At 46.6% G+C, this 14,155-nt stretch overlaps 1 protein-coding gene across 9 annotated transcripts in view; it reads left to right on the top strand.

Moving 5' to 3' along the window:
- DTNA (dystrobrevin alpha) overlaps positions 1-13,922 on the top strand; it is a 305,164-nt gene extending 291,242 nt beyond the window's left edge. For 5 of the 9 annotated variants that reach the window (XM_079785103.1, XM_079785102.1, XM_079785104.1 and 2 more), the window contains 4 exons: positions 204-293; positions 1,686-1,854; positions 4,970-5,102; positions 12,869-13,922. In XM_079785103.1, coding sequence (XP_079641229.1) covers positions 204-293; positions 1,686-1,854; positions 4,970-5,102; positions 12,869-13,009 — 533 coding nt within the window. In that variant the 3' untranslated portion in view covers positions 13,010-13,922. The other 4 variants (XM_079785109.1, XM_079785108.1, XM_079785107.1 and 1 more) reach the window with 4 other exon arrangements.
- The last annotated feature ends 233 nt before the right edge of the window (positions 13,923-14,155 follow it).

Below are 14,155 nucleotides of genomic sequence, written 5' to 3'. Positions count from 1 at the left end.
CCATGTGTTCCTTCGCCAGAGGCCACTGCCCTGAGCACATGGTCCTTCTTTCCAGGAAATGAACCAAAGCGCATCTGTAAAGGAGACGTCTTGGGACTTTTCTTGCTTGAGAATGGCCTTGGAAATGTTAAACAGCCTGAAATTTGGGGGAAAGGAAACGCTTTGATTTGTTTTTATTTATTGTCATTTCTTCTTCACTTAAGGTTCAAGAAGAAACTTAAGGAATGACTTGCTAGTGGCCGCAGATTCCATCACTAACACCATGTCCTCTCTCGTGAAAGAGCTGAACTCCGGTGTGTCCCTGGTCCCCTCATTTGTCTGCTCTTTGCAGAGGAACCCAAACGTTCTCGGGGCTTCTGTTAGAGACCTGCTCACTGTCGAATTTAAAAAGATTTTCTGGAAGATCTATGTGATATTTGGTTGCCATATTCAGATTTTTAACTGATGCTTTATAGCTGCTAATGAGAAGATTATTAATACATGCTTAATGCAGAAAGTTTAATAGTGTAGAAAAGAATAGATTAAAAAATATTTAAATTGACTTATAATTCAAGAAGCCAAAGAGAGTCACTGTTAACATCTCTCATGATCCAATGTGACAAGACACAGAAGTGAATGCATAAGGTCCAAATGTTTTATTTACTAATTTAAACTCTGTTCATTGGAAATGAATGGCTATTTGGATGAGGCTAACCTGAAATTTACCTTTGCAGTATCTCTAAAGATAGATCTGCCCAGAATATAAATAGCAGAAAATTCTGAGAGTCTCTTTATCCTCATAATGCTACACAGAGCTTTAAAAATGTGATTCAAATAATGAATATTCGAATAATTATCCTACCAGTTACTAATGCATCTCAGCTGTTCCTTAAAGCACACATAGCAAGATATTTAACTGTCATGTAGTTGAGATTACAACAACTATAAGAAATAAAACTTCAATATTAAAAAAATTGGGATTTAAATTTCTTAAAATCTCTATAATAAGAATTAAAGTAATGAAAATTGTTGCTGCTATTTTAGATTAAGATTACCAAATAGGATAAAAATGGCAATAGTTAATATATCGTGGAAATGTTATTCTTATTGTAGAAGTTTCAAGTACTATTAGTTTATACTCTTACTAGAGGCCCGATGCACAAAATTCGTGCAAGAGTAGGCCTTCCTTCCCCCGGCTACCGACACCGCTTCCCTACGGCACCCGGCAAGCACCCGGGCCCCGGGCTTCCCTCTCAACCCCGGCTTCATCCAGAAGGTCGTCTGGTCTAATTAGCATATTATGCTTTTATTATTATAGGTAATGCTCTGAAATATTAAGTGAATGTAATACTTTGGGTTTGTATTTCCTACATTAAAGTCACATTAAGCAAAAGTAGCAGTTTTACTGAAGACTATAAAGGAGCAAAACAGAAGTTGTAATTTATTAAGACACAAAAGATTCCTTATAACATTACCAATATTTAAAAAAAAAAAAATACAATGCTGTATACCAAATGCTTTTACAGTAACTCATGTTCAGTTTCCATTCTCAGTTGGAATTGAAATAAACACTTACTTGACTTACATACAATAACTGGTTAATACTTTATGCAGCGCAGGTTGGTTTATGTTAAGCCTCGCCCTGTACCTGCTGATCACAAAGACTCTAACAAGTCATTCTCTATTTCTTCAATTGTACCTCATAGAGGTGGGGAGTGAAACGGAGAGTAATGTGGATTCTGAGTTTGCAAGGACTCAGTTTGAGGACCTGGTCCCTTCGCCAACCTCGGAAAAGGCTTTTCTAGCGCAAATCCACGCCCGGAAACCCGGGTACATGCACGGTGGAGCTGCCCCAAGCGCCATGCGCAGCGATGTGTGAGTATCTTCTGCTCGGGGGGTATTGTCTCAGTAACAGGACACTGTTGGGAGCAAAGGAAAATGAAAACATGGTTGTTTCGTTCTTTATTTTGAGAAGAGATGCTGCCGCTTCCTTTTCTGACAGAAGAGGTAAAGGGGCTACGTTTGAATTCGGCCTTGTGACCTCCCCCCTCACAATTTCCAGAGAGGATCAGTAACCAGAACAACCAGTGCTTATTGAGAGCCTGGCTCCCGCAAGGAACTGTGCTGGTTTGATACAAATTAGTGTGTTTTTTTTAAATCACTCCCAACCTTCCAGGGCTCACAGACCAGTTTAGGAGGTTAGTCATCTTATCTTCAGAATCTTCTGTATTTGCACTTGGAGGACCCAATGATGCTGGAGGCTTCCGTTCAGAACGGGATGAACAGCATCAGATAAGCACTAGGATTCGAAATATATACAGTCACGCACCACTTAATAACAGGGATATGTTCTGAGAGATGCATTGTTAAGCGACTTAGTCATTGTACAAACACCATAAAGTGCGCTTACACAAACCTAGGTGATCCAGCCTACTACACACCTAGGCTCTATGGTACAGCCGATTACTCCTAGGCCAAAGCCTCTAGGTGTTGCTGTAGAAAACAACATCAGGTTACATCAAGCACAAGAGAAATGGATGCAATCGGGAGACAAAGTAAGCGGGAGATGTCAGGGGCACTGCCGCCACAGCACGGCATACTGTTTACCAGGAAACTTCTTATAAGTAGAAAATAACACTACAACTACAGTAAATACGTAAACCGGTAACAGTCATGTATTATCATTATCAAGTATAATGTACTGTACATAATTGTATGTGCTGTATTCTCATACAACGGGCAGAGCAGTAGGTCAGCTTACACCAGCATCACCACAAACACATGACAACAATGATGTCAGGACGCAATAAAAAATTTTCAGTTCCATTATAATCTCACTAGAGGCCCGGTGCACAAATTTATGCACAGGTGGAGTCCCTCGGCCTGGCCGGCGATCAGGGCTGATCGGGGCCAATGCCGGGGGGAGGGACCATGGGAGGTTGGCCAGCCACATGAGGTTGGCTGTGGGAGCGCACTGACCACCAGGGGCAGCTCCTGCTTTGAGCATCTGCCCCCTGGTGGTCAGTGTACATCATAGCAACCGGTCATTTGGTCGACCGGTCATAATGGTCGCTTAGGCTTTTATATATATAGATGGGACCACCGTCATATATCATATATACGGTGGGTCCTTGACCAAAGCTTCGTTATATGGCATGAGACTGTAAATGTATAAAACCTCATTATAAAGAAATCCAATGTGGCTGACTTGTTGAATATGCACAGATCTGACCCTTGAAAGACATTTTGCAAAGGTTTCCACCCAGTTAGGCTTCTGTGCCCTGACAGAAGCCAGCAGAGTCAGTGACGGCCCCACTAGACTTTCGGTGAAGCTGAGAAACGAGGGTGGCACAGGCCAGAGCTGCAGAGCCCAGCGTGGGAGGGGAAAGAGGGAGACACAGGCAGGAAGAGTAGAGGCTTCTAGGAGAGCAGGCTTCCCGGGCTTGTGATAAACGTGGGCAGAGGTTCACCACAGGACGGAAAGGGGAATTGCTGGCCATTCCAAACAGCTCCAGAAGGCGATGGTGCTTCAGGTGAAAAGTACTGCAGACTCGTCTACAAAAACCAACGGCTGTTTAAAGGCCCAAAGAAGGAACTGAGCAGGGGCCTTCCTGGTGTTTTTGGCTCCCGATCCAAGCAGGGAGTGAAAGACCAGTCACGATGGGGAATTATAAATAGACGTGCTGGGGACGCCAGCTGGGGAAGCCAGCAGCGGAAAGGCCGAGCGTGAGAGCAGAGCAAATCTGCTATAACGTCATTTAACGGGGCTGCTTTTAATTTTACTCTGCTCTCTTGTCCTTTCCTCTGTCGTTTAGAATTATTTGTTATTCAAAATGGTGACGTCATTAGCATCAGTTTTAGTCTAGTAAACACATACCCATTTGACTTTCTGTGATTAAGCTTTTACAAGGTGGTTACTTAAAATGTTCTCATTCTGATCCTAAGATCCAAGACTGGAGCTAAAGCCACCCCACACGACTGTCCCCGGGATGCTTGTGGCGGTTCCGGCCACAGGAGTTGGGGAGAGAAAGCTCACAGAGGCCTCGCAGACCTATTCATGCTGGACCCAAACCTCTAAAAATAATGAGAACATGTTGTGCAGATATAAATAAACACTAGCCATGGCATTTAAATTCCAATCCAGAAACTTCTCCTTGACCACTCTTCATTGTAGGGGGTGTTTTAATATCTATACTATCTAAACATGTACTGTGTTTTACCCTGAGAATATTTTAGTCATATAATTTAGGGAGTAAATTTCTGTTCTAAGAGCTTTATATATTTTGGGGGGTGTATAGATGGAGATAGTCACACATTGGTGAATGAGGTCATTCTTACCTATTTCATAGTGAAATTGGACAATTTAAGTGGATTTCTTAGATTTAGAGCTGGTATACATCTTTGAGATCAAGAGCTGTGGGTTGGAGTATTACGCTTGCTGACATTGATTGGTTGATATTCTGAGACTTGATCCCACTATGAAAATAAAGCACATGGGCGTACACACCTACAGGCATGCGGAACGCAGAGAGGGTTAAATTAGGAACAAATGTCCTCAATCTTTATTTCACTAGAGGGCTCACTCTCCTTAGAGAAAGCGTTCTTGGATTCCATTTATAATTTTTTTTTTTAAATCCCCATATTGGGAAAACTATCTCCTCCTGAAAGATAAGCCTGCCTTTTCTAAGACTGACAGACATCAAAAGGGCATCTCATTCCTGTAAACCCTAGAAAAACATGGATGACCGGTGATCACCAGAGTGCCATAGGAGAACTGCATGAGAATGCCTTGACCATATATTTCCCTACATTTCCAAAGGTGTGTGTGTGTTTGTTTTTTAAGTTTTGTGTTCGATAACAGAAGACACTGAATTGAAGTGAATTGGAAGACAAATAAAATGTTCCCCCCAAGCTACAGCTCACACATGAATTTCACGTAGACTTTCCTTTTAAGATTTGCTCCAAAGCCCCATCTGTGGTTCATTCCCAGGGTCACAGAAGATGGGGATCCCTATGTGCGGCCGGAGGAGGAGAGCTACGAGAATGACTCGGTCCGGCAGCTGGAGAACGAGCTCCAGATGGAGGAGTACCTGAAACAGAAGCTGCAGGACGAGGCCTACCAGGTACCGGGGCCGGGCCCACACCACCCCCCACTTCCGCCCAGCCCCGAGGTAGCCGGGTCTTTTACGTAACTAGGAAATACCAGTGCCTTCTCCTTCCTCCCACCCTCCCTTCCTGGAATATTCTGACTATACTCCTTAGTCCGTGTATTCTAGACACTAAAGATTCCAACTACTTCATATAGCCATCACTCGCCCTGTGTGACGACTTCTGATCGGGAAAGTGAAAGGGGGTCTTGTCACACAGCAGAAAGCTGGTGACAACAGTCCATCCCCCTCCTGGGTCATCAGCAGAGATGCTTGTTCTTATAAATGGGAAAGAGATACAGAGATCAAGGCACAAGGCAATTGAATAAGCATAAATATATCTCCTCATTGTCCCAGCCTCCCTCACCACCTACCTCGTGGGAAATGTAAGTAGTAGGCAAGTGACAAACGTCGCCGAGGAATGTTGGGGCGGGCGGGTGCTGCAGGCCCCAGGATCCGCAGAGTGTGGATGGACAGATTGTCGTATATACTGGACTGCATTCATCCACCTGAGAATTCACCGAACGTAACTCGTGCAGCAGCTCATCCTAGAGGGATGCGTTCTCCCCGCAGAGGCTGCGCCACGGCCCTGTTGGTCTTTCTGGTCTGTTTCCCTTCCCTGTAGCCCACCCTGTTTTCTTGGGGTTCAGGGAGCTCGGGGTGTTTGCCTGCCAGACCCGCTGCTCCGCGGGCCCCAGCGGGTTATTTCACTGCCAGGCTTTCTGTCCAATGGCCAGAGGACTTTCTCCACGTCCTTAGGTCAGCAGCCGCCCTCCTGTTAGTGAAAGAGCAGCAGAGAGAACCAAGTGTCTTCTATTTCCCGTACGTTTATAGATTAAGTTTTGAAATATTTTCCCAAGAGGAATGTAGCAAGAGGACAGCTGGAGCCCTCAGCCCCACCCCAACACCAGGAAGCAAAGGTGTGACCTCTTTGGGATGTTCCATTCGCCCACATTTCAGGAGCGAGTAGCATGTGGGTCTCGTCACACAAAATATAGCCAAACCCGTGACTAGATATGTAATGCCGTGCTTCAGCGCTGTAGACACAAAGCCACCTGCAGTCCAGACCCACAGAGAAGGCTCCTTCTTTGTGATTTCCGTGGCCCGTCCACAGGAGGAAAGAGCCTGGGTGGAGCTGCCAGGGGGTGTCTGGGAATCTGAGGGATGTTCGCACCTAGCGCTCCTGCCTAGAGGGAGAGAGAGAGAGAGACAGTGAAATCATCAATACTCTGGTTCATGCTAAATCATCAATACTCTGGTTAGAGGCACCTGGTAGGCCTCCATCGTGGAGCTCATATCAGTTCCCGGATTTGGGTGGCAACAGTAACCAGATTTCTAGGTTTTATTTTATTTATTTATTTATTTATTTATTTATTTATTTATTTATTTATTATCGATTTCAGAGAGGAAGGGAGAGGGAGTGAAAGAGAGAAACATCAATGATGAAAGAGAGTCCTTGATTGTCTGCCTCCTGCACACCCCCTACTGGGGATCAAGCCCGCAACCCGGGCATGTGCCCTGACCAGGAATCGAACATTGACCTCCTGGTTCATAGGTCGACACTCAACCACTGAGCCATGCTGGCCGGGCTCTAGGTTTTATTTTAAAGGGAGGCAGCCATTCCATATAACTTACTAGATTTTTGTTGTTGTTGTTTTGATGAATTAGAAATTTAACCGTGTCTGAGTAAGATGAAGGGAAATTCTGTTCATGCTTGAGATCCAGTTGGCGCTTTTGCCATCTCTGGTCAATCTTAAGCTTCTCTCTCTCCTTTCCTTTCCATGCCTGGCGACTGCACGGGGAAGGCAACGAAAGGGGCCAGGAGATTCTAACAGGCCGTGTGTCCCCACTCAGGACGTACGCCCTGGAGAACGCTGTGGCGGTTTTCCTTGACGGCTCTGTGAGCTCATGTTTATAGGTTATGGTTGTTTGGTGGCTCAGATGCTGCTGTCGTTCACTGGACTCTCTCTCTTTCTCTGACTTCGTGCATGGCTTCCAACAAAATAATTCACCCGCCTGACTGCTTCACAGACTTGACATGTCACCTTTCTTGTTTGTGTCCTTTGTCACCCGCAGGTCAGCTTGCAAGGTTGAATACAATATCCTTTTATCACTCTCCTCTCAAGTAAGTACCCTCTCGTTTAGGAGGAAACGTGGCCACTGTGCACTCAATTCTCATAACTTGCAGCCTAAGTTCACAATCACACTCTCTTGGGCGTTTCTCTGTGATAAAATACCTCCCCTCCCTGCTTTTGTCAAAGAACCAGCCCAGTCTATGGGGCATCCCACTACACCCCGGGGAGGCGTGGCAAACGACCTTGGGAGATGGCTTTTAACTCTGTCATTAGGGGAAACGGCACAGAAACTTCTCCAACACCAGATGTGCCCCCGAAGTTTAGCCACATCACAGTCCACAAGAGCACCTGAGTCTGAGCCTCTCCATCCTTAAGAAGCAACGGTCCAGGCTCGCTCAGCACTTCCAGAGACGGGTCAGCTCCTTGGTCTTGCTGTCCTCGGGGCCCAACACATCAGAGAGGTGTCCTTGACAAGGGAAAGCAAAACCGAAACAAAGGCAAAAATAAAAATAAAAATAAAAGCAGCAAGACACAGAGGAAAACCTCTGCAGGCTTTTGTGTTTGGGACAGCTGGTTCAAACCCTTTGTGGAATTCAGGAGGGTGCAGTCACTGATATGTCACGTGGCCCTTTCCCCCAAGGGCCTGCCCACCTACCTGCATACGTGGAAAATCCTCAGGGAATGTTTAATGGAGAGAGAAGGGCACTTGACTGGCAGCACCACTGGAGGGTGGTGGTCTGAAGCTTAGGCTCTGGACCCTAATCTACCCAAGTTCAAGTGGGAGCTGCAGCAAATCCTAGCAGCATAACCTCAGACAAATTAGGGGACCTCTGTGAGCCTCCACTCCCTCTCCCCAACATGCATGGTAATACCTACACCATAGAGGAGACTCCCTCATTGAGGTCCAGTCTTACAGATCTTAACGGTGGCGGGCACGTTATAATGTGGATGAGCACAGGCCTATGGGCCTGGCCCTGTGCTCAGGGCCTTATACACGATTCATGGGAGCTGCTGTAGCGATGATGTGGGTGTACGGGACCCCTGGGACTCAGAACCAGCTTGCTCCCTCTACGTTTTATAAACGAGGCTGGGGCTCAGCTGTGTGCAATGATTCCATACACCTTCAGCTCCACTGTCCCATATGTCTAGATCAGGCGTCCTCAAACTACGGCCCGCAGGCCACATGCGGGTGTTTTTGCCATTTTGTTTTTTTACTTCATAATAAGATATGTGCAGTGTGCATAGGAATTTGTTCATAGTTATTTTTAAACTATGTCCGGCCCTCCAACGGTCTGAGGGACAGTGAACTGGCCCAGTTTAAAAAGTTTGAGGACCCCTGGAGATGGTTTCTCCGGCTCCAGCTAGTGACCACTTAGATGCCCCTCATTACAGATCAAAGCAAATCCCTCTCGCGGTTATCTGGCTGCACTGGCCCGAGGACTCATATCTCCTGCTGTTACACGGTCTTTTCCAGCCATGGGATCCCGTGAGTCTGTAGTGTAGTTGATAGTAAACTCAACTCTGGCTGCTAAATTGTAAAATGACATCAATTAGGAAAGAGAACATTCTAGCTCACACACTACACACCTCCTGTCTCAGTCCTCAGGTTAAGATCGAGCAAGTAAAAATCATGGCATAATTGCTACAGTGGGATATTCTTTTGGGTCTGTGAGTCCCTTTCGGTGTACATGGAAGGATCTCATTGACCTCATTGCATTCTGCTCTCCTGATACATGTACAGCTACAGTGAAAAAATTCTCAGGAGCGGCTTCTGAAAATATTCGCTCCGGTTTTAACAAAGCTAGTCCCCAAGGAGCAAGCTTTTTCCTTTAATAGCAGTCTCCTTCACTTGGCTCTGGCAGTTTGATTATTTTTGTTCTGCGTGTTATTTAAACATCAGTAGTGACTTCTTAGAAAAATATATATTTTTAAAAGCTTAATAAGTTGTCCTTGATGTGAACCCAGATAAAAAGTGGCATTTGGTTCTTGTACCTAAAAGCCAAATATTTCAGTACTTGGAAAGTTCTCGGGCAATGTTTTATCTTTGCCACAAACTTGGCAGGAAAAACAAATCACACAGCTGTGGCCTCTGCCATTGAATGCATCCTGTGCCTACCTAGATGGCATTCACAGGACGCTAAACCTGAGCCGGCCTGTCACTGAATCAGCCCCTTAGGCAAAACTCATTTACAACCTGACAGAGCCCTGCAGCTTGTCTGGACGTAGCCTAGAAAGACAGCTGGAATTCTGGAGCAGCTTGTGGTATTTACATCTATTTGACTTTCTGACTGTACTGCAAGGCCAGAAATTATCCCAAAGTATAGGCACCGCTGACCCAAGGGTCCTAAAGGCAGCCGACTTCATCAGCTCCAAGTTCATTTGGCGTCCACTGACTGAGCCCTTCGTGGGGGAAGGCCACGCGGTGGGCCACGCGGTGGGCCGCCAGAGGCAGGGGAGACCCGGTCTCTGCTCAAAAAGAGCCCGAGGCCTGTTTGAAGATGAGCATGCACTTATCAACACAACAAGCCAGAACACCTGGTTTATTGCGTTTCAACTGGCCACTTGGGAAGAAATGTATACACGAGGGTTAGCACTCAGCGTGGGGTTCACCACGACTCCGTGGGGCCCACTCAGACCTTGGATTGTCCGCTGCCATCCCTCTGGCCCCGTGGTATCGCACTCTCCTCGGCCAGCCAGAGCCTAGCTTCAGAAATTGGGGGTTTGAAGATCAAAGTGGATTTTTTTTTTAAATGAGCGGGGCATTCTGCTGGTGAGTCAGTGCTCTCACCTCCTTGTCCAAAGGACAGCTGTGCGTGGCTCTAACCCCCAGGTGCCGCAGGTGCCCCCCGAGCAGGGGACTCACCAGGGGGGTTCTTGTCCTCTTTCAGGAGGCGCAACACATGACACACACTACCCGGGACATTCATCCCGGTTATCAGAGGAAGGGAGTAGAGGGGGTGTTGTGTGTGCGTGTGTGTGTGTGTGTGCGCATGTTTGTGTGTGTTTGCATGTGTGTGCGTGCGTGTTTACATGTGCGTGTTTGCATGTGTGCGTGTTTGCATGTGTGCGTGTGTGTGCGTGTTGGTCTCAGGGAAAGGGAGGGTCCTAAGCTTCCTGGCTTAGAGAACAGTTTTCATCTTTAAAAAAATGACACATTCCTTATTCCCAGGCAAACCCTAGTCAGACAGATGATGAGAGTAACATGAGCGCTGGTGACGAAGGGGAGCGCTGCGCCCACCACCCACCCCGAGGAGAAGCAGCCCGGCAGCGCCTGGGAGAGGAGCCACCCACGCAGCAGCCCGGCACCCCCGCCCCTACAGACGTGCTCTGCTGACTGTAGTGCAGCTCATGTTTCGTTCTCAGATGTGTAGTCCATAGGTGTGTGTGTTAGAAGGAAAAAAAAAATTCCACTTCTGTTCAAAGCTAACTTATCAGCTTCATCTTCTATAACATGGCTCATCCCTGGTTAAAAAAAAAAGAAAAGAAAACAGAACCCCAGGCCGAAAACCCACGCTGCTGTTACTCACGACGGCAGTATTCACAAGCATTTTCAATATCGTTTGCACATGATATTGAACCTGTTCCGTTTACAATGACAATATTAATACTGTTTATAGCTAGGATTTGATTTCTGAGTTCTTTGAGATTTTAGCAAACCAGTTTATTATACGATGTACATTTTTTTTCCACGGTAATTGGGACAAAACAACCGCTCCCAATTATTCATTGGCCCCGAAGGACTTGGGTCCTGAGTGTGCAGGCGCGGAGGGCCTGGGCCGGCCCTGTCTGCCCAGGTCTCCCCGTCCTGTGAGCAGTGACTGGAGCCAAACACGCCAGGGTAACCCAGTCTCTGGGGCTTCTTTCCAACTGGAGATTGTTTTCTTTCAAGCTATTCTAGCGAATCAGCCATAGAATTTAGTGTACATATTTTTTCCAAATAGATATCATATTCAAAATAAGACAACGTGCAAATTATATAGAATCTAGTTTTTAAAATCAGCACAGATCTTCTTAAAACTGTGAACTATGTTTTGAAATACTCGTTACTAAAGCTGTCTATAAACCACAGGTGCCATACGACCCCCACCCGGACAGCAGTGGTCGCTGCTCTTCCCTGGCTTGTTCCTCTCGGTGTAGCTTTAGGGAGCATGTCTCACCGCACCGCTCGCCCACAGGTTCCCCATCAGGTTGTCCGGACGCCTTCCGCTCTCACTGTACAGGCTTAAAGTGCGCTTGCAAAAACGTTCGCTCCTTTCATTTCTGAATGTGTACTGCCTTCGCTGGCGCCCCGTGTTCTGCATGCAGCCTTCGGTGGTCACGTGAAAGGAAACAGGCTCTTCTCCGTGGCGTTGGGGTTTTGCGCTCAGGGAAGAGCTGGTGTGCAAAAGAGCTGTCAACGAAGGGAGAACGAAAGACTGTCGATGGTCCTTTATGAGGAGCACTAGCAACCTCCCTTAGGGATTCTTGGGAAATTTGGGAAAAATAACCCATCTTTTTCAAGACCGGATGAAATTAAAAATCCTGCAATATGTTAGGTCCATTGTGCTTAAATCGGCAGCTTCTCTGGAATTCCTGCCCTCCTTTCAAAGAAAGAAGAGAACATCATTCTAGAACAGTGGTTCTCAAAGTGTGTTCCCTGGGCCGGAACGCATCAGCATCACCTGGGAATTTATTTAGAAATGCAAATTCTTGGGCCCGAACCCAGGCCTATCGGATCAGAAACTCGGGGCGTCGGGCCCCGCAATCTGTGTTTCTTGAAGCACGCAGGTCACGCTGATGCACACTGAGGGCTGAGAACCACTGCTGTAGGGTAAAGCTGTGTGACAGTCTCTGCAGAGGCCTTATTCTGAATAAACAAGGGAGGTGCTGTGTCCACCTCAAAGCTTCAGCAACGTGACTTGCTTCCCGAGCTGGCAGAAACCTCCTCCCACCCCGCACGGCCGGTGGTTGGCGGGTGCCCAGCTGAGAACGGACATCTGCCATCTTCCTGCGCCCTCTCCAGGGCGCCCTGGGATGGCCCCATCTCTGCGTTTGGTCAGAAGCCATCTCCTTGGCTGCCCTTTAGAACAGCATCACTTGCCTGGGGGTAGTAAAGCTCTCGGTTGACATCAGTAAGGAGCCCGTTCTAGCTCCTGATGGGCTTGATCAGACCTCCTTCCAGAGAACCAGCCTGACGCCAAAGGGGCACACTGCCCAGTTCTCACATTTCTTTGCACAGGTGGGTCTCATGGCGGGTTTTGTCCTTGTCTCTTCACGTTCATCTCCTCTCCACTGCCCATCTTCTGTGAAGCCGTACCTCCTAGATGGAGCAGATGGTCCCCGCTGCCTCACACTCAGTACTTAAAACCACTACATCCCAGCTACCTGCATTGCCGTCCGCTCTCAATCACAGCCAGGTAGTTCTTGAACTCCGAACTGTGACCCTGCGGGTGGCCGGCAGCCACCGACGGGACTGAGCTGGCATCTGCTGTCCCTTGGTGTTTCTCCACGAGAATGTTTGTCTAGGGTTTGAACTCCCTTGCTGATCATCATCCCCCTTGTCGTAGTTTTCATTGCCAACTCCATCACGCGGGTGTTGATCCCATCGTACAAAGCCAGTGCCAGGACTCTGGAAACCGCTGCCCATGGCCAATTCCTGACTAACCAGCCACCTTTTCTTTCTCTCAGCTCCGCGTCAGCACTGAGACCAGACTCAAGCACCCCTGTCCTGTAATCGAGACAAAATGGCGTGTGTTGTTTTGGTTTTTCGTGGTGTTTGGTGGGTTTCTCTCCTTGGTTCTCCAAGTTTACTTTTGGGGCCTGTTCTGAGAGCAAACCCAGCAGGTTTTGCCTGTCCTGCGCAGCAGATACAATGATATCTTGCGGGGGTGTTTCTTGTGCCACATGAATTGCACATCCATCTCCATCAGAGATGACGGCCTCTATGAGCACTGGTCTAACACACCAGCCCTCCTCCACAGCGCCATGTTCGCGGAGGGAGGGAGGAGGGTGAAGTCTACTGCATGGGATTCAGGAATCAGTTGCGGTTGGTCAGGACGGAAGTCGGGGTACGTTTGGTTGGTCAGAGGGAGATGTGCTGGAGATTGTGAAAAAATGGATTCTCGAACGATAAGGCAGGGAAGGTTCATTTGTAAGTAGTAATGTGAACTTAATTGCATAAGAGTGTGGCCTTTGTTGTGATATACTATGTATTTTCTTATATGCATGAGCCAAACTGTTGCATCATAATTTAGCACTGATGTCCGCCTTTATTTTGATCATCTTTGTCCACCCTTCTTAGTTCTTGGCTGTTCACTGTAGATAAACATTGTAAATACGGCAACTTTTAGTTGCTGCAATCACCTTGGTTCGATTCCACGCGAGGAGCCACAAACAAGAACTCCACTGTGTCCTCAGAAGAAGGGGCATTTTTACTTTTGAACCAAAAAGAGAAAAATAAAATCAGCAGCGTCGTATCTGGAGGCTAATTAACTGTAAGACATTTTTAATTAAGACTACTGTAATTTGACACCATTTGAAGTAACCAATACAGAGACCCTAAAGATTTCATGATATTCATTGGTATTGTAACAAAACTACTATTGTATGGGTTTTTTGTATTGCTGTTAAGTATTGTTTTGTTTTGTGTGTGTGTGTGTGTGTGTGTGTGTGTGTGTGTGTGTGTGTGTTGGAACCTACTGGGGACATGTTATATTTTGAAGTGATTAAACTATTTAATTGTGTGTCTATATTTTGGAATGGAATTATTTCTTCATTAAAAAATGTTTTTAAAAACACTATATCTTGGGTATGTTATTCCTTTGTTTCAATGAATCTTTCCTAAAGTAACATGAAGTCAGTCTGTTCAAAGGAAAAAGGCAAGTCATTTCTTGCAGTGTGAAGCAGGACCTATCGATTGAGTATTAAGCATCTCAGGCAAAATATCTCACCTTTGGGGCTATGATTTTTTTTAAT

The sequence above is a fragment of the Cnephaeus nilssonii genome, assembly GCF_951640355.1.
Source record: "Cnephaeus nilssonii genome assembly, chromosome: 11".
Taxonomy (NCBI): domain Eukaryota; kingdom Metazoa; phylum Chordata; class Mammalia; order Chiroptera; family Vespertilionidae; genus Cnephaeus; species Cnephaeus nilssonii.
Note: the sequence above shows the minus strand (reverse complement) of the source record. Positions and strands in the feature narration are given on the sequence as shown.